Source organism: Stegodyphus dumicola, chromosome X1 (assembly GCF_044657685.1).
Source record: "Stegodyphus dumicola isolate Sdum_Otavi_A_Nest chromosome X1, ASM4465768v1".
Taxonomy (NCBI): domain Eukaryota; kingdom Metazoa; phylum Arthropoda; class Arachnida; order Araneae; family Eresidae; genus Stegodyphus; species Stegodyphus dumicola.
The window spans coordinates 202,278,221-202,300,677 of NC_140780.1; the positions used below are offsets into that span (position 1 = coordinate 202,278,221).

At 31.8% G+C, this 22,457-nt stretch overlaps 1 protein-coding gene across 2 annotated transcripts; it reads left to right on the plus strand.

The window, feature by feature from the left end:
- The first annotated feature begins 268 nt into the window (after nt 1-268).
- On the plus strand, nt 269-15,406 carry LOC118181190 (uncharacterized). 2 transcript variants are annotated; one of them, XM_035350270.1, is made up of 3 exons: nt 269-425; nt 12,505-12,661; nt 15,041-15,406. In XM_035350270.1, exons 1-3 carry the CDS (start codon nt 379-381, stop codon nt 15,251-15,253), a joined length of 417 nt encoding a protein of 138 aa, XP_035206161.1. In that variant the 5' UTR covers nt 269-378; the 3' UTR covers nt 15,254-15,406. The 2 variants fall into 2 exon arrangements, with proteins under 2 accessions (XP_035206161.1, XP_035206162.1); XM_035350271.2 differs by having other exon boundaries at nt 284-430.
- The last annotated feature ends 7,051 nt before the right edge of the window (nt 15,407-22,457 follow it).

Sequence of the window (22,457 nt, forward strand, 5' to 3'; positions counted from 1 at the left end):
ATGTGCGTATCTTCCACATGTAAATAGTAATTGCGTTTAAAAATATATTTCCGGCATCATGGTATTCTGCTATTTCTAATCATTCAGTGACACTCATGTTAAACTTCTTTCCTCCCCTTTACAGTAGTTAGTCGAACAGAAAAATAGAATAAGTACTAGAAATACGAATCGCTATTAAGTTCTTTCAATAAATCTGAGCATAGGTAGAATCGCCAAGTTTCACCTGAGAATGAAAGATCATGTTGCAGCTGTTGTTTGATAAGATAAAAAAACATTTGACAGCTGTTAACGAAAACAGTCTCAGTACATTTTGTGTCGGAAGTACATCAATCGATTTTCGTTCAAATTCAAAATTTTCTAGAATATATCTAAGAAACAATGAAGACTTCTCTTATCATCTTGGTCATCTTGGGTTTAACTTTTGAGTAATGTATAAAAATTACGTTATATATAAAACATATGTATACCGTATACTTGTAACATCAATAACATATATCCCAATTTCTGTATGTCTGGTTTTTAGTTAAGATAGCGTTTTTGAGACGTTAAATCTTTTAGTATAAAATAATTCTCTTTGTCAATGAAGATGTTATTTATTTACTTATTTGTTTTTATTAATTCAAGGCATTAGTAACAAAATGTTTTATTATTATAATTTTCAAACTGTTCTATGCCGAAGTTGCTAATGGTTATGAATTTATTTCCTCCTCTTATGTTTTATGAATTTATAATAGACTCTCATAAACAAATATTTTTTTTACATTATTCTTGTTTATTTGACGTACATATGTTAAATGATTCATGTAGTTACCAAAATCTCGTGAATTATTTAAGTTGCTGTTGCAGGGAAAAACTGCCTTAAGGTTTTCATGAGGATGCTAATTTTTGTTCTGACTTTGGTATCATTAGTTTAAGCTTTTTTAATTCCTTTTGTATATGTAATATCAAAGAAAAGATGCATAAAATAACATACTTACCACAAGAGTATATAAGGTATTTTTTGTTAATTAACCAATTATTACGATTTAAGCCTTTACTGTAACTTCTCTTTTCCGTAGTCCTCTCCAGAAGGCAAATCAATTGCTTGTACATTTAAGCTTTGTATTGAAATGCTTAGATGAGAGCCTTATCTTGTGATTAACTTACTATCGCTATCTATGCCAAACTGAATTTCCGATTTTAGCACGTTGCTAGCCGACGATTCGAAATACTCACGAAAATCATTTAGAGCCTGTTTAAGTAGTCTGTTTTGTATGTTGTCTCAGACTACTTTAATTACATCGGAATTTATCTTATGTTAATTATGTCTTACCCGTAAGTAGCGGAGGAATGTCTGTCGCACAAGCAAGTGCCTTTCTGTTCATTAAAGAGTTAAATAGTAATAACAATAAAGATTATTTTAACCTTCGCGGAAGACTTGTTATTTGTTCCAAATGAAAGAGATAACTTAGTTTCCATTCCATTAGGGTCTGCACGATTTTAACATAAGCTTTTAAATGCAGCAGAACCCTACAAGTATTACCACGCATTAGAAATTCAAAATAACTACAAATAAAATATCCTAGCAGCACACTATTGAACTTATTAGGAAAATTACAGGGCTAAAAATTTTATTAATTCTAATTTCAGTTAATATTGTTAGGTGATATCCTTCTGAAATTCGGTTTTCAGTGATGTAACGAAATCGTGTAGTAATATTTCTAGTGTTCCCTGAATTGAAATGACACGAAATCATCTTGATGTTTAACTTCTGTTGTGCTGAACAATATAAATTCAGTATGAATTTATATCGAGTAGGTATTACTCGAAATATGATTAAATGCACATTTCAGCAAAAATGTTCGTTTAACTAAACATTTTACCCATGCATATAAACTTGTTATTATTTTTTAAGCAAATGTAGGCATTTTCCATATCGCTAGAGATTACGATAAAGTCTAGTTTAATCTACAAAGAAACATTTCGTATGATTCATTTTACATATTAATGATCAGAAAAAATAACAAAAGAGTATTAGGTTGCCAATTTCAATCAGTTTCATGAGGCAAGAAGAAAATAAATACACAATTCTCCTAATTTAAGTTGGTTTGGTTTATTTAATTAAGCACTCGAGGGCTATCTGCCAAAGGGGAGGGATGCTTTCGTGGAGAACGTTTTAAGAAAAACTGGCTCGTATACACGTGAAACTTAGTGAAAACCGTGAAAACGTCCATGCGGCCAGCCCATTCGACCCCCCCAGCCGAACTACCAGTGTTCAGCGACTTCACCTCTCGGCCGCTGGAACTCTAGAAGGGAGATCGGCTTATAATAGGACTTTATAGCAGGGACTTAATTTAATATAACCTCTAATTAAATTAATGCATGAAGAACGATAAGTTAATAAGTTGAATAACCGATCTGTTTGAAATTTTGGAAAGAAAAATTACATAATCAGCAACTTACAGGATGAGGGAACAATTAAAAATAAGCATATCTCAAATCCACTTTCCTTGGAATTCAACGGTTTCTTAAGCATTCGTTCAAAATGTTTGCATTGTATTAACAGTAAATCTTCTCATGCACTACCGAAAATACATAATCAGACTCTTATTTAAATTTGAAAAGGAGCACAAAAAAGAAAGCCGCTATCCTAGAGTGACTCGTGATGGCAATTTTCGAGCTTTGATGAGCATATTATCAGTGGGGCTTAATTTCTAAAATTAGAAATGTCGGAGCTCTATGGAAGACTGTGAGGAACGAAAGAAAAAATAAATAAATAAAATAGCTAAAAAATTAAAATAATTAAATTAAAAGAAATATAAAGAGAAATGTAATAAATTATTAAGTTAAATTTAAATAGTTAAATAGAAAAATAACCGGATCTTGTCTTATTTGAGGCATCGGCTGGAATTACAATTCCACTAAGAAGCTAAGAAGCAGCTCAGCCGATCTCCATCTGAGTTTAAGCCCTGATTATACGTATAATGTACTATTCCAAAGGATGACAGGTACCACTCTTTTTGCAGCACACAAAGGAAAAAAGATAAAACGATTAAAGCTCCACTAAGGAGAATAGTGAGAATCTGAAACAGTATGAGGATGTGGAAGGAAATTTTAACGGAAAAGTGTAGCTTCGAAAATAAAGAGCTAAGAGTTCAAGACTTTCTGATCGCGATGCCCTGTCGATATAATTCTAGCCGTCATGCAGAAATTTTCCCTGAGTACGATTCGTTAACAACGTAAGAGTAAACGGAAGACCGGTTACATTGTTCAGAAAGTCTACAGAAGCTCTGCAATAGGAAGTCACTAGCATGGAACGTGTACAACCAGGGTATCATTTTTAGTACTTTGAGGAACACAAAATTTGCCCGCTGTCATAAATTCATTGCAGATACTGGAGAAAAAGCCTTTGACATATACCTTGGAGGCTTTTCTTTCCTTAAAAAGCTCAAGCACTCAAGCAAGGCTTGAGTACGAGGGAAAGACAGAAGTTAGAATGGATTTTTAAGGCATGTTTTACTGTTAAGAAAAATATTTACCTGCTAAAATTGTGTTTCACTTACATAAAAGAAGTATCGAAGCCCTTTTATTTAGTGCTCCGGTGAGCTCCGGCTGAAATTATAATTTTTCTCGAAAACTGAGAAGTACCGGAGCCCTGCTCCGGCGCAATTTAAGCCCTGATTATCAGGATGGTGTACTGGCACGGTAAGGCCTTGCTCATACTTGAAAACGATTGAAATTGGAATGGACATTTGATGAAACGAAAACATGTTCCTTCTGGCGATAACATTGATGTATAGGAGCTACAAAAACAAATTATACGACGATAAATTTGGTCAACGACGAAACCACGTGACCATGCCGCTACACTCTGCGGAAAGGAAACAAAATGGATTATGGTGGTTGAGGCTGGAGTGGAAATAAAATCTTGATGAGCCTATGATAGGGAGTAAATAGGGAATGGGACATTCTTTCAATAACATACAAATTTAGAAACGAGGCCTAATGTTGTGAGGAGGGGGGTTCGAAGATAAAATTAATGCAAGTAATCCAGTAATATTGCAATAAGAATAAGATGTCGAAAAGAAATTTTCTAAAAGGAATTTGAAGTTATAAACGAACGTTAAACCACTGAAGTGATCTGAGATACTTATTTGTCTTGGCTAACTCATTTTTTTTTCATTTAATGCGCGTTAAAGTATGTTAGTTTTCTGACAGATATCTTTGGGATTGCATTTATTTTAGATTGGTGAGTTTACGTTTGAAGAGTCTATTTATTTGCCTTAGTTAGCACCAAAAATATTTTGGAATTCAAAAAATATTTTCACCCATCCAAGCAAATATGCGAAACTATTATAATCACAACTACGATTTCATTATTACTATTATTAAGTTTCTAATACTACCCATATTTGAGAATAGATTAGCTGACATTGCAGCAGCTGCAGATTCTTTTATGTAGGTTTGTCCCTCATTTCGAGACGTGTTACTTTTACTGAAATTTTCAGAATTCGCAGCTTGTGAATAACTTGTTCCAGACCTGACTTTAGTCGGCTTAATTGGTATCTTATTCGTTGCAAACATGCTACAATTATACGACGATCAATGATGCAGGATGTCTTTTTTCCCAGTAATTATTGCTCTTGGGCTTTTCTATTCTGCCTTTATAATAGGTAATCAAAGCTCCTGCGAAATCCGGCATACATGACGCAATGTGCCGCAACGTAACACTTTTTAGACAAGTGGTGCCATTTCTGGCAACTGAAACATTGGAGAACTTAGTATTTTGCCACACACTTTTCAGCTTTCAGCGCGAAGTACATTAGATCTATTAGTTAATAGATTTTGCTGATATTTTCAGATTGCCATAACAGCACCTGGAACAAGAGCATAGGTGCTTTGGTGCGATTTTTAGTTCATTGCAAGACTTTAGTAACCTGAAAGCCCCGCTCTAATTTCTTCCTTATTTAAGTTGGAGAGTTAGCCTCTTAATAACACTTTTATTGGCCTTGAATGCCTTAAATTTACTGTGTGTACTTTTATATACAGTTGTTTAGAAAAAATGCACTTATTGCACTTTTATCATCAGCACTGTTCAGAAGTAGCTTAAGAAAAACGACGTTGGGATGGCCAAGAAATGCAATATCACGTAGATCAGTGACTAAATATTTTAGAAAATTAGAGAAATTAATATTATCCAAACATAATTATAATACAGGAATATAGACTGCATGGAAATTACAGCGATATGCTGCTGCTGCATCATCGCTTAAGGCTGATTAACATTCTTGGCACTATTCCACATTCCATTTGGAGGAGCTTTGAATTCATATTAGGGTTAAAATCATTAGAAATTTTGCATGGATCGCATTAGCTTTATAATCATTGGAAATGTTTGCATCACTTAGATTACAATTGCTAGCATTATTTGCTTTATTCACATTACAGTTACTAACATTATTCATATCAACATGATTTACTATCAACATTACTGGATATATTTCTGTTCAAAGTTAAAGAAATATACTGTCATTCATCACTCCTCGGTTAGCCAGTCAGCTTCACCCCCTCCTTGGCAGCGAAGAGCCAGAAAGAGACCTAGACAATCAGTTCAAGATCGGGAGTTGTCTGAAATAATTTTTGTTACGTGTTCGCACTTGAGTTTGATTTCCAGCCGGTTGCGCTGGTATAATTCTGTAGGGTGTTGAGATAACACCTGAGTTAAAAGCGTTAAACACAACGGTTGTTTCTGTAAACTGTGTTAGATTAACCTTTTTTAAATATTATTGTACATATAAGTTGTATACATTGGCAAATAAATGTTCACTATCGATTTATCTTGGATATGATACCTCTGCCATCTTGTCAAGCTCGCAGAAAGGGAAAAATTTTTGTTGTAATATTTTAGAAGATTGTTCGTATATATGTAGTAATTAAAAGATCTTATTTTCATTTTGAAAGAACTCGACAAAGAAGCCGATTAAAGTTTAAAAATTGCAGAATTGAACGATACGCTTTTAAATTCTAAAGAGAAAGATAACAATTTTGTAATAGGATTTATTAACAGTACGGTTGAAGAAAGTAAAAAATCGGAGGAAATTTCGAAATTGCGTTTGTCACAAATCGAAAAGCAGTAACGAAACTATCAACAACGTAGAGCATGTACCCTTTCATTAGATAAACTTTTGAAAGATGTACAGATATTATCAGTTCCTATACCTAAAAGGAACGAAGCATAGAACTTATCTTTTTATTAAACAGAAAGAGCATTCAAACATAAGAATGTAGGACATGAGTTTAATTCTGAAATTTAATTTAAATTGATCGGTGACAAATCTTCTAATATTCTAGAGCAGAATTTCTTAAACATTTTGATGTGGGGACCCCATATTATTTACGAAAATTTCGTGGGGCCCCATAAGCATTGCGCAAATCCGATACACGTGTGAGTGAAACTGTCAGTTTCTTCACTTGTACTGTAATATACTATTGCAGTTTTAAGTCATTAACTTTAATTTTTAATTTGAAGACATAAAACAATGCGAAAATTTTAAATAAGTAACAAACTTGAAAACATAATACAATAATAAAAATAAATTTAATTACTTGGGTAAATTAAAACATTAACTATAATCTGTCCATTAAGTGTAACCACTTTGACGGTCACTTACTGAGAAATCCCACTTACTTCTAACAGCGCGTATGCGAGGATTAGATATCAATGGGAAGGGTGTCTCTGTTTAATTTTAACTACATTATCAAATCCTGGCAAAATTGTCGACACCACAGGACGAAGCATTTCTTCAATATTCTTTACACTTAATCGACACTTTGATTTTATGGTGGTTAAAGACGAAAATGTCATATCACGCAAATATATCGTAAAAGAAAGGTAAAAGATTTATTGTTATCAATTTAATTATCATCAAATAAATTATTATCGAAAAATTATTATGAAATTCATTATGAAACAATTATTATCAAAAAAGATAAAAGAAAGTTTATGTCAGTTTCAGAAATCGTTGGAAATTCTTTTGCGAATCCTAATCAAAAATCTTCTAATGACCTCGTATTAAAATCAGTTTTCAACCTCGAATCATTTAATAACTCAGCAAGTTCTTCTTCTGATTTTAATGGCAAATGAGTAATATTTTCCCCATTAATTCCGAATGGTTTCACGATCCATATTAGTTCTTCGGCACTAAAATTTGAAGGAAATATTTCTCAGTATTCCTTAAGACACCGAAGATGTCCATTTATCACCATTTATCACTTTTAACAACTCATCTTTCTGATGATCTGTTTCATCATTTTCACTTAAAAATTCACTTGTTGCGACAAACATTTCTAACGAAACCTTTTCTACTATAGTTCAATATGGTAACTTCCTTAATTAAAAGATTAATTTTTGATTTGAATATGAATATGTTGTAAATTTTTCCTTGAAGCGACAAACTAGTTCATTTAGTTTTTCAAATATGTCACTCAAATAACATAGTTTTTGTAGCCATAATTTATTATGGAATAAAATCGCAAAATCAGATTTTTATTCAATTAGAAGAACTTCATCTTTTAATTTTAATAACCTTTTTGAACTGTGGCTTCTTGAAAACTACCTTACTTCTGCATGTAATAATAAGCGTTTGTATTCGGAATCTATGTCTTGGTCATTCAGAACCCTTTCAAACAAAGATTTGAAAACAAGTGACTGCTCAGAGCATGACTTTTAATAAAATTGAGCGCTTTTAACACTATCTCGAAGCACCATATCTAACTCCGCTGATATTTTTTTGGTCATCAGGGGTCTCTCGATGTATTATGTAATGAGTAAATTGAGTAAATGCTATATGTTCGTTGCCACTTTCCTTGACTTTGCTAGGTATCCAATTTTTTTCACTGACCATCGTTTTAGCGCCGTCTGTACAAATGTCAACAATTTTTCAATTGCAAATTTTCATCAATGAAAATTTTATTAAAGTTTTCAAAAATGTCCTCTCCTCTTGTGTGTCCATCCAAACAGCGACAAAACAAAAATTCCTCATGAATACGTCCTTCAAAGATATATCTAACATACACTAATAATTAAGCTAAGTTGGTAATATCGGTTGATTCATCCAACTGGATTGTAAACTTAGGACTCATTTTGAACTTAGTTATTAGTTGCTGATGTTGATCTTTATTAATTTCCAAAATTCGCTTTGAAACAGTTTCGTTGTATCAGGAAATTTTACGGATTTCATCCGCATACTTTTTGCCATGAACTATTTTGGACATTATTGGTCAAACAACAAGAATCAGCGTTTGCAGTTAGGCAGCTGGAGGAAGATGATTCTGTATTTAAACCATCGAAACTAGTCCTGCAAAATTTACAAATATTACGCTGATTCTTGTTGTTTGACTTCCCCAATAATCGTTTTATTTTAACCTAAATGCATTTTGCTTCCCGGTATATCTAAAATGTTTTACCCCTTAGTACTTCCGCTTTGCAGCTGCCCCGGCTTTGATTACACATTTTTTAATCTGTTGATATTTTTTGCCTTCTAAGTTTCGATCATGATGTACGACTGACACGTCCTTCATGAAAGCTTAGTAGCCAAATGAAACGTTGACGAAAAGTTGGATTAAGCAGTAGTACAAAGTTATGAAATTGTGCTCCCGTAAACGTTTAAAGTCTGATCCTTTATTTTCTAGAATAACCTCTGCTTACAGACTCCATTTCAAACACAGTTTGAAATTTATTTTCTGTGCCGAAGTTAGGTTAGGTAACCTAACGGAAAGTTGTAATATGTAACCGTTAGGCTGACAATAATTTATTTAAAAATTTCTTCTGAGTTATTTTACTTAGAAATTCAAGACCAGACGTAAGTCATTTGATCACCTTTATGAGTCCAACATTTAGAATATGATGGATCCGTACTCCTATTTGGCAACAGTTTAGGAACTATTGTATGTATTATTGAACTATTGTATTGACGTCTGCCGCGTTACAAAAGGCCTCCACATCGAACATCTGTGCATGTCCATAGAAATATGCGTTCATGTTTTATCTGCATTTGTGAAATAAATTCATTATAGCAGTGACAGGTATGTTTTCTTTCTGTAAATTTTTTTTTTTACTTGCCATGTATTTGAAAACCAACTCAAAATTAAACAGCTAGGTTGAAGAATTCAGCTGGTAGACAGATGGAATTTATGTGCTCAACGAAGCATCTATATAGCCTGGCATGAACTATTAGATTTATTAGCAATAGATTATATATGTCCAAAATTATCGTAACGATTCAAAAGGTGGTTTCGAGAATTTTCAATGATGAGCATGAATCTCGTTACCTATGTTTAAAATTATCAATACAATTCGAGAAATAGTTTCACGAATTTTCAGTGATACACATGAACTTTGTTATCTATGTCCAAAATAATCGGGGCAATTTGGGAGACAGTTTCGAGAATTTTGAATGATGCGCAGTGTACAGATTACTAAAAAATTCTCACAGCTTACGTTGGATGCAACGCTGAAATACTGTATCAGTCAGGGCCGTCATGAGATATAATGATTATTCAAACACCACTGAAATTGCAATCATATTCTTTTTTTTTTTTTTTTTTTTTTTCTTGGTAGTTAAAGTAGTTATTCTAAAGTTTGGGGGGGGAGATGTTTAACAATTTCTTAGGTTAGGATCCAAAGATTCGAATGATCTCAGTATTTTTCCCTTATGTTAATTGTGTGAAGAAAATTACCTTTTAAGCAAAAGCAAGTCATTTAATTTACACTTTCTAAAAGACTGCTCATGAATCATTAAAAAAAAAACACTCAGTTCTCTTTTAAATAATGATTTGTAATTTACTCAAATAACACTTTTTGTGTAATTTTAGAGCATTTAGAGCAATGAATATGCTTCCGATTCATTTATAAGGTATTTCTCCCGCCTTCTTAGTATGCCTTCGTGGTGTAATGGCCAGCACACTCGGCTTGTATTCGAGAGGTCTGTGGTTCGAGTCCCAGGGAGGGCATTGCTAATTTTTCATGTCTTCTGCTTCCAAAATATCCTAATGACTCTACATAGTTTACTTCTACTAAAATGAAACAACTATAATTATAAACGGAGAGGTACAAAGGAAATCAGAAGAAAGTATTTGGTTTCTCTACTTGATGAAAAAGCGCTCAGTTGCTCAGTACAAGCGTTACAAATTTTTATTTCCTTGGGGCTTAATCTTTCTGAACACAAAGCAGTAGATATAAGATGTAGTTATTCCAATTTATATGTAATCATGTTAATCACATATTCATTAATTTACTTCAAAAATTTCTTTATATTCAAAACTGTCTCATTATTTTTCAAACGATATAAATTTCTACTTGCGGCTTTCGAATGTTCATAAAATCTATCCTGCGACACCCATCTTCTTGAAGTTTTGCCATACCTGCGATAGACGAAGCGTAAGACCTTTTATTTATCCTCGATGTTTTAAATTGCGCTACGCTACAGCACAAGAAAGGAACAATTTTAAAAGTTTTTTTTTTTACTTACATTTATTAATAAAATTTTGCAGCAAGTATTTTGTACCATAAGTGTCGTAGAACAGATGGTTCCGAATTTCGGTGTGAGACGGCATCGAGTTCGCTAGGTAATGTCCTGATGTGACTCGCAGTCCGCGTAGTACTTGCACGTAGCATCTTTAAACCACGGCCAGGCATGCATTTTCCCCGCCATTGTGAAACCTGAGAACCGGGAGTGGTGACTCCGTGGGCCCAGGCATGGAGGTAAGAAAGGACTTACTTCCTACCTCCATGTGCCCAGGAGCATGGAGGTAGGAAAGGAAGGGGGGCAACCGGCACTAGAAGTGAAGCCCTGCTTTGAAGCTTGGGTCACCAGATGGGGTGTTCTTTGTTTACATTCAGAAGCTCGCTTGACAGGGTTCTGATAGTATTTCGACACACGACAGTTCCATACAAATCGAAAAAGGGACACTTTCGCATGAAAGAAACATTCATAGTGTGATGGATAATAGCAATTTGTATAGTTTAGTGACATTTACGCAAAAATCACATCTTGGTTATTTTTCGATAACTAACAAGAGCAATTTTGGTTATGAATTTGTTTTATAAAATTCCAAGCTGTTGAACTACAAAAATATAGATTTTAAGAAAAATGTTATGCTTAAAGAATGAAAAATACCTTACGGTACATTTAAAATTGTATACGTCTTTCGATACCCTTGATAGAGTATTCGCTACTTTTATTTTATTTTCCAAACGCCAAAATGTTTTAAATAAAACAAATTTTTTTCACATCCATATATTATTTAACATGTACCTTTTAAAATTTTTTAGAGGAGGGGGTTTACTGCTGCTCATTTTAAACTCGTCGTTTTAATTTTATATATCTGAAAAATAATCACTTTGAGCTTACACGTTTTACTTATTTGGGTTAATTAAAAATAAAATTACCATCAAATGCTGCAATCCTCGCCAAATTAATAAATATACACACAGATATGCCAATAAATTAGCTTTCCCTTGATTTGAAACCACACATTTGTGTAAAATTATGTACAGTTTTACGCAAATGTGTGGAACAGAAGAGGGATACATTTGCGAATTTTGCGGAAGTACCATGTGCGGTCAAGATGATGTAACCATGTGAACGTGCTACATCATCAAGACAGCTTATTAAGAATTTGAAAATAGGGTAATCGACGGAGGTAAAAACATTTGTATATCCTGCCAAAGGAGGTCCGATCATGAATGGTCCTCTTATTGATTCCAGATTGTTAAATGTTCCCACGCAAGTCTTTTTTTCTCGGAAATTCGAGTTTTATGCTGGCTTCTTAACGTAGGCAGGTCATTAAATTATTTATAAATGTATTTGAAGTGAAGAATTTATTCACTTATAAACAACTGTGAAAGTACTGTGAAGAAATCTAATTATTAAATGTATCTAATTTATAATGATTATAAATGTTATCTAAATATATCATAACCTTAATATTGAATTGTAAACATAAATTGAAATCCTGTTGACAAATACGTTATAAAACTCTTTAAGCAAGAATTGTTCGTATTGGAAAGCAATCTGTTAAAAGGTATTGTAAAGCAAATGCTATGAGATGCGCACTGAAGAACGTAATAAAGAGTTTTGGAATATGTATTGTTGAAATGAAGGGTAAAAAAAATCTGATAAGTATAATTAAAAGAATTATTCCCCTTACATTTTATAATAACTCAGTTACAAGTTTTAAATAATACTTTAAAAAAATTATTGTATTCCCTTTCAGAAATGTTCAGATAAAGTCAAGTACTATTTAAAGTATTTCGCTAATTCCTAATAATTCTCTAATTTAAAATGAACCGATTAGAGCATTTCGATATTTGCGATATTTCTTTTGTCTTAAAGAGAGTTATAGCGTTATTCATCATTTCCCCTCGCAGTATTTATTATTAATTACACTCAGTCATAAAAATATATTTAAAGTAGCGTTTTACACCTTAAAATATTTATTCACATTTTTACTTTTATATTTTAGGATCACCCACAGTGAAATATGCCAGTGCTTAAGTTACTTAATCTCTGAGGGAGGATTATCGAATGAGAATAAAATTACGTCCAATGAGTTTGATCTCAACGATACACTATGTGATGGCGATTTGCTGATGCAGTGTAAATCATTTTGCGTCGAAATGGTAAAAAAAAAAAAAAAAAAAAAAAAAAAAAACTGTATTTATTTACCTATTTCTTGCTTTCAACTAATGTGATTTATGCAACTTCTCTGAAATAATTTACTTGTTCACAGAATGGTTACAGGTGTAAATAATCAAATTCAATGGAAGATAATACGTTCTCTTTTCTATTATTTTGCATACATTATGTATAGAATCATCCTAATTAACTACTGAAATTAAAACAGGAATATCCAGAAATTTCAGCCCATCTTAAAATAAGAATGCATTTTAAAATCGTCTTTGCTAATTTTAAGAGAAAGAAAGATTGCAACTATCACCAGACGGAGATAATGTGCTATGAATAATCTCAATTGTATATTTCTTCAAAAATTATAAATTAACTTCCAAATTCAGAAAATCTTATACTATAAAACTGTACAATTCAAAAGAAATTATGAGAATGTATACGAGGGTGATTCATTTTTGCAGAATTACCTTCTTCTTTATTAATTACTTCACTCAGATCAATGTCTTAGTATCTTATTTTGTTTTTATGTAGTTCATGTATTAATTTGCTAGGTAAAATTCATGTCTTCTAGCTGATGAGTTGGATCTACAAATACTTTTAAGCTTCAATTAAAATTTAACAACACTTTGAGCTAATTTATTACTTTTAGTACTAGCGTACTTTCTTCTTCCCTCGTTGACTATTTTCTCATCATAATATTACAATTATATGTTATTATAATTAGCTGTTATATAAGAATTTTGACAAACTGTTAATTTGTGTCATTGCTTATATCTTTTTTTAATGCAACTTTTCCGATAACTCTTTATATTATATTTGAGCCTTAGATAATTTACTTATTGCTCGAATTAAGCGCACAGCATGTGTTACGAAATGGCCAGCTACGGTAAGCTGGCTTCTCCGCAAAGCGGTGTTAGGGTTGCCAGATTTGGCGCAAAATCCCCTATATTGCGATATTGTGTGACCGATATACCATAGACCGGTAGTCGCTAACCTTTAGAACTTCAGAGACCATTAAATGTATAACTTTATAATTGACGGACCACTAATACAAATTTAGGGAGAAAAAGTAAATACATTTACACTGTAATAATAATCAGAAAACTTTTATTGTATTAACGTGAAATGCACCCATTAAAAGTAACAAAGTCATAGAGTAATTATTTTTAAAAAATGAAAAGTTTAAGTTTATTTGATTATTGCACATTTTGAGTGCTATACTTGTCCTGTTTGTTTGAAATCAGTTTGTAGATTTTTGGCTCCAATGACGTCCTTGCAAGACGAAGAGCCGCGTTTATTTCAAGCCGAGATCGGTACCGAGTTTTAATTGCTATTACAGATGAAAATGTCTTTTCGCACAAATATATTGTTGAAAATTGAATTAAAAGTTTCATTGCCTTTTCACTCAGTGATGGGTATTAATTTTTTACAGAAAGCCAAACACGAGGTCTTGATAAAGATGAAATTCCGGATTATTTTGCTGATGAAAAAATAATTTGATTTTTTCACGCAGGACGAACAGCCGGGTCAGTATTTTGTCCTTCAAAAGCCATCTAACCTCAACGTTAAGAAGAAGATCAGTAAGATGAGGTTACCTGTTTGTTCTTTTTGTTCATCCCGACTACGAGCCTGAAACTGGCGGATAACTGATGTTTCATATGCAATTGAACTTTAAATTTAATTAATGAAAATATTTGTAGTTTTAGAATTGCAGAATAGCGCATTTCTTTTTACAAATTTTACAAAATCCCCGGTCTCCAACTACTAGGTAAAACTAAAAACTGTCTGATTAAAAAAAAAGAGTACATTAATTTAAAATTGAGGTCGTCAGAAAACAATGGTTTTCTGAAGGGGAATTCAACAAATAGATTTTTGAATTCTTTAATTAATTGACAAACGTCTATGTTCAGTATTTCAATTTGCCGTCCTGTTCGGTACGATGGTTAGCAGATGGCTGCCATATCATTCAAATCCCGGAAAGAGTTTGGATTTTCCCAGTTAGAGTAATATCAGTTGCTGCTTGGGATCCACCTCAGCAACGTTCTCGGTGAGGAGGCTGCTAAATATACCATGGGTTTAGCCATTTCCAAAATTAACAAGCAAGTTTCCAGCCATGGGGAGGGGACTATTTCAGTTTAATTAAAGGGAAAAAAATTATATCTCTAAAGAACAATTTTCTTCAGCAGTTTCCAATAAAGTCTGTATTAACCATTAGCAAGATTTAGTCTTAATGCAACTGTAATAGCTTTCATCTGATGCCATTGCTTAACTTATAAGAAAATGTAATTGCAGAGTTCTCAATGTCATTTCAGGTTTTTAAATAATAATAATAATAAAATGTAAATACTTATATATTGTGTTTTTTCCCCTAGTACAAAGAACTGACAGACAATGGAAGAACATGTTCAGTAATGCCAAATGATAACAAGAGGTTTGGTGATTGGATATGCGAAGCACTCAATCGCAATGTATGTAACGCAAGGGTGGGAATCTTCGTACAGAGTTGTGGTAGCGACGTTGTAGATACAGGATTTCGATTTGTAGAAACAATCTGCTGCAAATCTGGAAGAAGCATTCATTGCTAAAATGGAATTTTAAGAAATTAAAAGAACTTTTTTAAATGAACTGAGAATAATGAAAAGAGATGAAACATCGGCCATTTTAAAAGACTGAAATTTAGTATTATAAAATTCTTATATGAATACCTTTGCAATAAAATGATAAATTTCAATACCCTATATCAGTATTAATACCATACCTATTCAATGTAATGTTAGTGCAATGAAGATACAATTAAACTGTAATTGGAAATACAGTACATATGGAATGCACTCTAACCGATCGATTGTAGCATGTTTTAAAGCGGATCGCAAGCTCTCAAAGTTGGATTAGCCATAAAGCAAAGTAAGCACTGCTTAGAGCACTAACGAAAGGGGGCCCGACAAAAATTTCCGGTTCTGGGAAAAAAGCCCACAGGAAAAAGCCCAGAGGAATAATGCTCACAGGTATAAATGCTCACAGGAAAAAAGCCCACACAGAAATAAGATGTATGCTCACATGGAAATAAGCCCACTGATAAATAAAATACGTAGAAATATCCTTACATTAATCAAGCAATAATTAAGCGATCTGAACATCGTACACCTACTTAATTTTTAAAAGAAAAATGATTTAATCGTTAGAAAAAATTATTGGAAAAATGCTCAAATTAACCTTCTCAGAGGCGGTACATAAAAGAATGAAAACTATAGTAAAATTTTGCATGTACTATAATATTTTATACCACTGCCCCTGTACTACATTTTTATTCTTGTAACTGCCAATAATTAATTTTTTTTTACTCTATTTTTGCATACTTTTGATGTGTATCTGTGGGAATTGATGTTTGAATAGTTATTTAAGTTTGCAAACCAAAAAAGTTCTAGAAGACCACAGTTTCCAATCGAAGTGTGGAGCAACCTCCGAAAAATCTCCTAAAACCATAAATCGTTACGAAAGTTTTCATAAGGTACTAAATTCATTATTTAATTGCAGCCATCCCAGTATGGGGTTTTTATTTAAGGATTTAGCCTGTCAACGTTTATTATTAGCTATTGTAAATACAGGGTGTACTGAAGTTAAAAAAAATAAAATATGAAAACTTACATTTAGTAATCGCGAATCATGTAACAGACTATGATGAAATCGATGATAAAATTAGATATTTACTCATATTAGCTAATATTCAGTAATTTTATGTATTTATAACTTTTTGAAATATATGTTTATGATTTATATATGATAAGGTATATTACGTAATTTAAATAAAATAATTATTTATATTTGCTATTCTTCTAAATGTTTATATTATAAAATGTGTAACTTATATTTACTATTATTTTATTTTTTTAACAATTTAAAATTTTAATAATTTTTCACTGTAAATTCTGTTTCATTTTAATTCCTTCCTCCTATCCTTTTCCTAATTCAAAACAGTCCATTTGTTAATCTTATATAATATAATTATATTTCTTAATCTTATAGCAACTGAATCTACACATAAGTTATACGGTTTTTGATATATATATACCATAGATGTTTTGGTAATTTAAATCATTTTTCTTTGAAAAATTCAAGTAGGTATACGATGTTCAAATCGATTAATTATTGCTTGATTAATATAAGGATATTTCTACGTATTTTATTTATCAGTGGGCTTATTTCCATGTGAGCATATATCTATGTGAGCTTTTTTCCGTGTGAGCATTTTTTCAAGTGAGAGCTTTTTTCTGTGTGGGCATATTTCTGTGTGGGCTTTTTTCATGTGAGCATTTATACCTGTGAGCATTATTCCTGTGGGCATTTTTCCTGTGGGCAATTTTCCGGTCACCAAAATATCCCATTGACAGTTACACCATGAGATTTATGGTGCAGTTACGTCAAGAGTGAGACTGAAGGAATAGGGCAGAAAACTGGCGTGAACATCATGGAAGTACAAAGTACTTATTTTCTTACCTGCATGGTGAACTTACGTGGGGGGGGGGGGGCACCAACATCTCTTCAATGCTTAAGGCCGCTTAAAATCTTAGTGCGGCCCTGCAAGCTCTTCATCACTAAACTTAATTCACTGCATGCACTAAACATAATTACTGTAGCTGATTTTGACAAGAAATGTGACGAAATAAATCAAGCGAAATCAAAATGATGAAAATATCCCTAAAAAGAATAATGTTCTATAGTATTTCATCACATGTTTAGCAATATTGCAAGAGTAAAACCTTACTTTGGATGAAATCTTATATATATATATTTTTTAATTTAGCGTTTGGATATTTATTCACACCACAATGTTTAAAAGTTTTCGTTAAATGTTTCTATGATTTCATTTAAATTAATTTACAAAAGTACGCTTACAAAATTTTTAAAACAATTGTAAATTCTACATAAGAGCTAAGATCAAATGACCACTCAGAGTTTCAGGAGATTGCTGGCTTATTTCCTTTGTTAGAGCCATCTTTTATGGAGAATTGCAATACAATCAATTCTGGATGATTATCTTCCAGATATTGCAGAATAGCTACCATTCACTATTTCCCTCCTTGTAAATTTATGTTTTATATGTTATGTCATCCCATGAAAGCCTCGCATCTGAAGCATATTTGCACATCCTATGCATAATCCCACTAGCTTAGATCTGAAGAACGTTTTTTGCTTCATGTCTTGTATACTTTTGCGTTTGCTCTACTCATCGTGGAATTGCTGACAGGAAAGTAACAGCTACGTGAACGATTTGGAATACTGAAGCTCATATGAATATTGAGTAATGATTATAAATCCAGCATTTTGTCATAAATTCACCAATAAAATTTAAAGAAAACAGCAGTTTCATTTTTGTAAACACTCAAGAAATGTATCACATTAACCTACATAAAAAAATCTATAAATATATTTTTAAAGCATTTACGGTATTAGAAGCCGAAAATTAATTAAAAGTGTAATAGAAATTCATTGACTTATACCAATAGCAAAGAAAGACTATTTTCTAAGCATCTAAAAACAGTACAAAAAGCGCAATCTCAAAACATTTGTGAAAACACCACAACATCATAAATATGTAAATTTCGTGTAACATGAAAACATTTCAAAATTTCAGCTCAAAAATTCATTTGCGAATTAGAAGAGGAAAAAATTATTAAAGGATTGAATGTGGATACTCATGTGCATTTTTGCAAATAAACAAATATATAAAATTTTAGAAACTTTCGCATGTTTTTATTTTGGTTACTGCATTGGTAAGTCAGAAGAATTTTCTGTACTGAGCATATTTGACTATGAAATGCATTGGAAAAGCAAAAAGTTAGTAACCACTTCAATATTTGACAAGGAATAAAATGTTATAGATAAACAGGAGTTTAAAACCAAGAATGCAATAAAGTACAAGTATAAATTCATTTGTTAATAAGTTATGAACAGTCCTTTGAATAGATTACGGCTAAGAGCTTCCAGATTGGTAATGAAACATTCAGTTCCGCCTTTAAGATTTTACCTGGAAAAAAAAAGCAACGAGGTCTACGTAATAGTAAAATATTGTTTGAAGTTGTGCAGACAAAAGAAAAAGAACATGCCTTAAAAAAATCACATCACTTGCAATATGAAGTTGTAACATGACCCCGGTCCATCAATGCATTACAAGTTGTAAGTAAAATGTTCTATACTGAGTATTTGTCACATACGAAATGTATTGGAAAAGCGAAAATTAGAAATATTTTAGCAATAGACTACGAATAAATTTTCTTTGATAAGCAAATGGTTAAAAGATTAGTTAAAAAATTGCAAAGTACATGTACAAATTATTTTCCTTAATATTTAATATGTTATAAATGTTCTTTTTAGTGGAATGAAATCAGAACCTACCAAACTGAGGATGAAAACTCAATTCAACCATTAAGATTTTACTCAAGTTGAAGTAAAGACTTTTGGGTGTTGATAAAAATCAACTTGAAATTGCGCAGATACAGGAAAAATGTTACCTTTTTTTTTTTTTTTTTTTTTTTTTTTTAATATTTCCTTGATATATAACAAAATAAGTAAAAATATAACCCTGGTCCATCACTGCAATATAGCAATCATGTGTGGTTAATTACTCGTTTCGAATGCCATAAAGAAGTAATTTTTGAGACAAGGAGAAACATTTTCAAAACAATCACTCTTATTCTTCCAAGTAATTTAAATTAAAACAGAGTTGATGTTTCTTATGTAGATATTGATATTTTCTTAAATATGATTTTAATGAAATTAGTATAATTTTTTTCTTAAAGTGTATGCAAGTCAGTGATCGTGATAACTTAGAGAAAAGATTCGAAGTCCTTTTGAAGTGGGTTAAAAGCTCTGTTACCTATATAAGAATACATCAATCTCAGAGAAATTCCACTCAAGCTGAATCTTCCAACCATGTAAAATAATTATTAAACCAACCAATTGGTCCCTATAAGTAACTGTAAATTTATTCAGCCCTTATATGTAACTCTAACTGTATATGCCCTCCAGTAATTTCGAGAAATGGAAGGTAGTGGAAATTTCTCGGCGGCCGAGGGGAAAATCATATAAGACCGCAGAGAGCATCCGGTTTTTAGTTGAGTTGACTTCGGAGTATTGAAAAATCTCCGCGCAAGATTCTCTCTTTGTATAAACTTTGCATGGCTTTATATTTAACGTTCTTAGTAGTTTGAAGTGCTAACTACTGATTGTGCTCTGTCATATTGAGAAAAGAATACTTTTGTGAAAAGTTTCCAGAACTGTAAACCCAAGTAGCACGGCAATGTCGTAACGACGTTGCAAACTGGTCGCGAGTCATGTAAAAACGTTGCAATATGTCGTCTTTAAGATGCCCAGATGTCCGCGAAACTCCACTGTTTTGCAACCGTTGCAAAGACGTCTTTATTACATCTTTTTCAGATGAGGTTTATGTTGAATAGACGTCGTTATTGGGTCTTTCTCATGTTATATTTTGGTTGTGAAAGCATCGTATCACGACGTCTTAAAGACGCCTAAATGTTTGCAGAATTCGACCCTTTTGAAACAATTGTGAAAACGTCGTTATTATGTCCTAGTGTTACATAATGATTTATGAAGAAAAATAAGCTTAATAATTAATGTATTTTTCTTCTTTTTTAAAGTTTGCATTCCTTGCATTTTTTTAAAGTTTAACTATTTTATCATTTCCTGAAAACCAGAAGATAATACAATTTTTTCTCTTTAGACTAAATATGCATAATTAATAATAGCCTTAATTATTTTCAGTACTTTAAACTATATTTTTTAAATAACTTAAATTCTAAGTTACGATTATTTAAGATTTCACCATTTTTTTCTTAATCCTTTAGTATGTGAGAGTAATTATGAAAGTGGTTATTATAAATATGTAATAATAATAGTAGGTTTTAAGTAAATAAAACTCAATCAGACATAAATAAAAGAAAAGCTATATATGTGGGTTAAAAAAAAGAGCGTTTCTGATTATAACAGCATTATCACATTTATTTCTGTTAAATCTCAGAGACAATGAAAATTGCCCCTGTTATGATAAATTAGGAAGCGTAAAGTAACATAATCAGTATTTTACTTGAACTCAAGTATACATTTTTTCGCGTTTCATAGTAAAAAATATAAAACCATTAACTTCTATATCTCCAAGATATGCAAATGAAAGACTGTATAAAGTAGTTAATAAATGTGGTCAAAAATATTTCATAGAAAAATATACTTAAATCTAATAACCAAAAAAAAACTTCATATTCATATCTAAAATGAAATAATAACCTAACAAACAACATACATGGCAACACTATTTAAGAAAAAACATGAACTAGTAGTGTTTGAAAGTATAAATAGCAGAGGGAAGGTAACAGAACTAAAATTTCCAATTAATAAAACATTATTTATGTTTTTTAAATAGTAAGCAATTAAAAGTGCAATAATTATGGATTGCAGTATTTACTAGTAATGCTGATGTTTTTTAACACCATTCCTTTCGATCATATTTTAATGTATTTACTTATTTTTAGTTTATACATTTTAGAATAGTGTTAGATTACAATGATTATTTCATGCACTTTTTATAATCAATAACTTTCCCTCTGTTACTGTACAGAAATCATTTAAATAATATAGTATACGACAGTAAGCTAAGTACGTTAAAGTAAGCTCTTCGGTAAATAGCACACGATGAAATTTTTTGTCTCTATTTATTATGAATTTCTTTGTTATCACAAGCACATGAAATGTAAGCGAAGAAAATAGAATATACTTAAATTTAATAAAAACCCAATTTCCAACATTCATTTAGTGAAATAATTTAATAAACATACATAGCGGCAATATTTAAGAAAACGCGTATTACACAGTGTTTGGAAGAGTAGATACCAAACCACAAGTAATAAAACTGCAATTTGCAATCAATAAAAAATATTTAGCGTTTTAATATTACACAATTAAATATCACATAATTATAGATTACACTATTTCATAGTAATGCTAATGTATCCTTAACATTATTTTTTTCAATCATGTACGGAAAATCTGAGCACCAACCTGCTATTACCAACACAATAATCGATTAATATGAATGATATGCGATATAGCACTTAGGACGTTATAACCGAATCCGTGCATCCAAATATAACGTTAATCCGTGTATCCAAATATTGCACCACTGGAACCACTGAATATTGAAAAACAGTACCATATACTTTTAATCACTGGAAACACATAAAACACCAAAACAGAACACTATTTCACTGTATGGACGATTGTAGCTGGTGCCGTCTTGTACAGCAGATATTCACAAACAAAATAAGCAGAAATTCGGCATTAGCACGATGATTTTTTCTCAATTCAAAATAAACTGACATTATTATAATCTTGTACATCGTTCTCTTTCTGTATTGAAGCTCTCCAGTATTTATTTAATTCCGACGGTGAATTTACACAACCGTGAAGAAAATATTCCTGAAAATAAGATGGAGTGTGAAATTATTGTGCAGTTATTAACCTGTTCGAATTTGGGCAGCTAGTCAAAGCGCGCAAGCCTTGAGCTCAGATGTTCGTTTATATAATCATCCAGTAAATAATATACATGGAATTTGAATCTGTCGAACAGCAATTCAGTGTAACTTTTCGGCGATTTATACGATTGCATTAAACCTTTCGACGGTTCTTCTTAGAATTTAATAGAATCTTTTTTAAATGGCCTAGAACTATTTCAACTCAATAGCATTACGAACAATGTTCACAAGATTATATTTACAAAAA

Bases quoted from the DNA above. Each gene is read 5' to 3' on its own strand.
- LOC118181190 (XM_035350270.1), top strand. From the start codon at position 379: ATGAAGACTTCTCTTATCATCTTGGTCATCTTGGGTTTAACTTTTGA. The intron at 426-12,504 runs GTAATGTATAAA...TTTATATTTTAG, and splicing joins ATCTTGGGTTTAACTTTTGA to GATCACCCACAGTGAAATAT. The intron at 12,662-15,040 runs GTAAAAAAAAAA...TTTTTCCCCTAG, and splicing joins AATCATTTTGCGTCGAAATG to TACAAAGAACTGACAGACAA.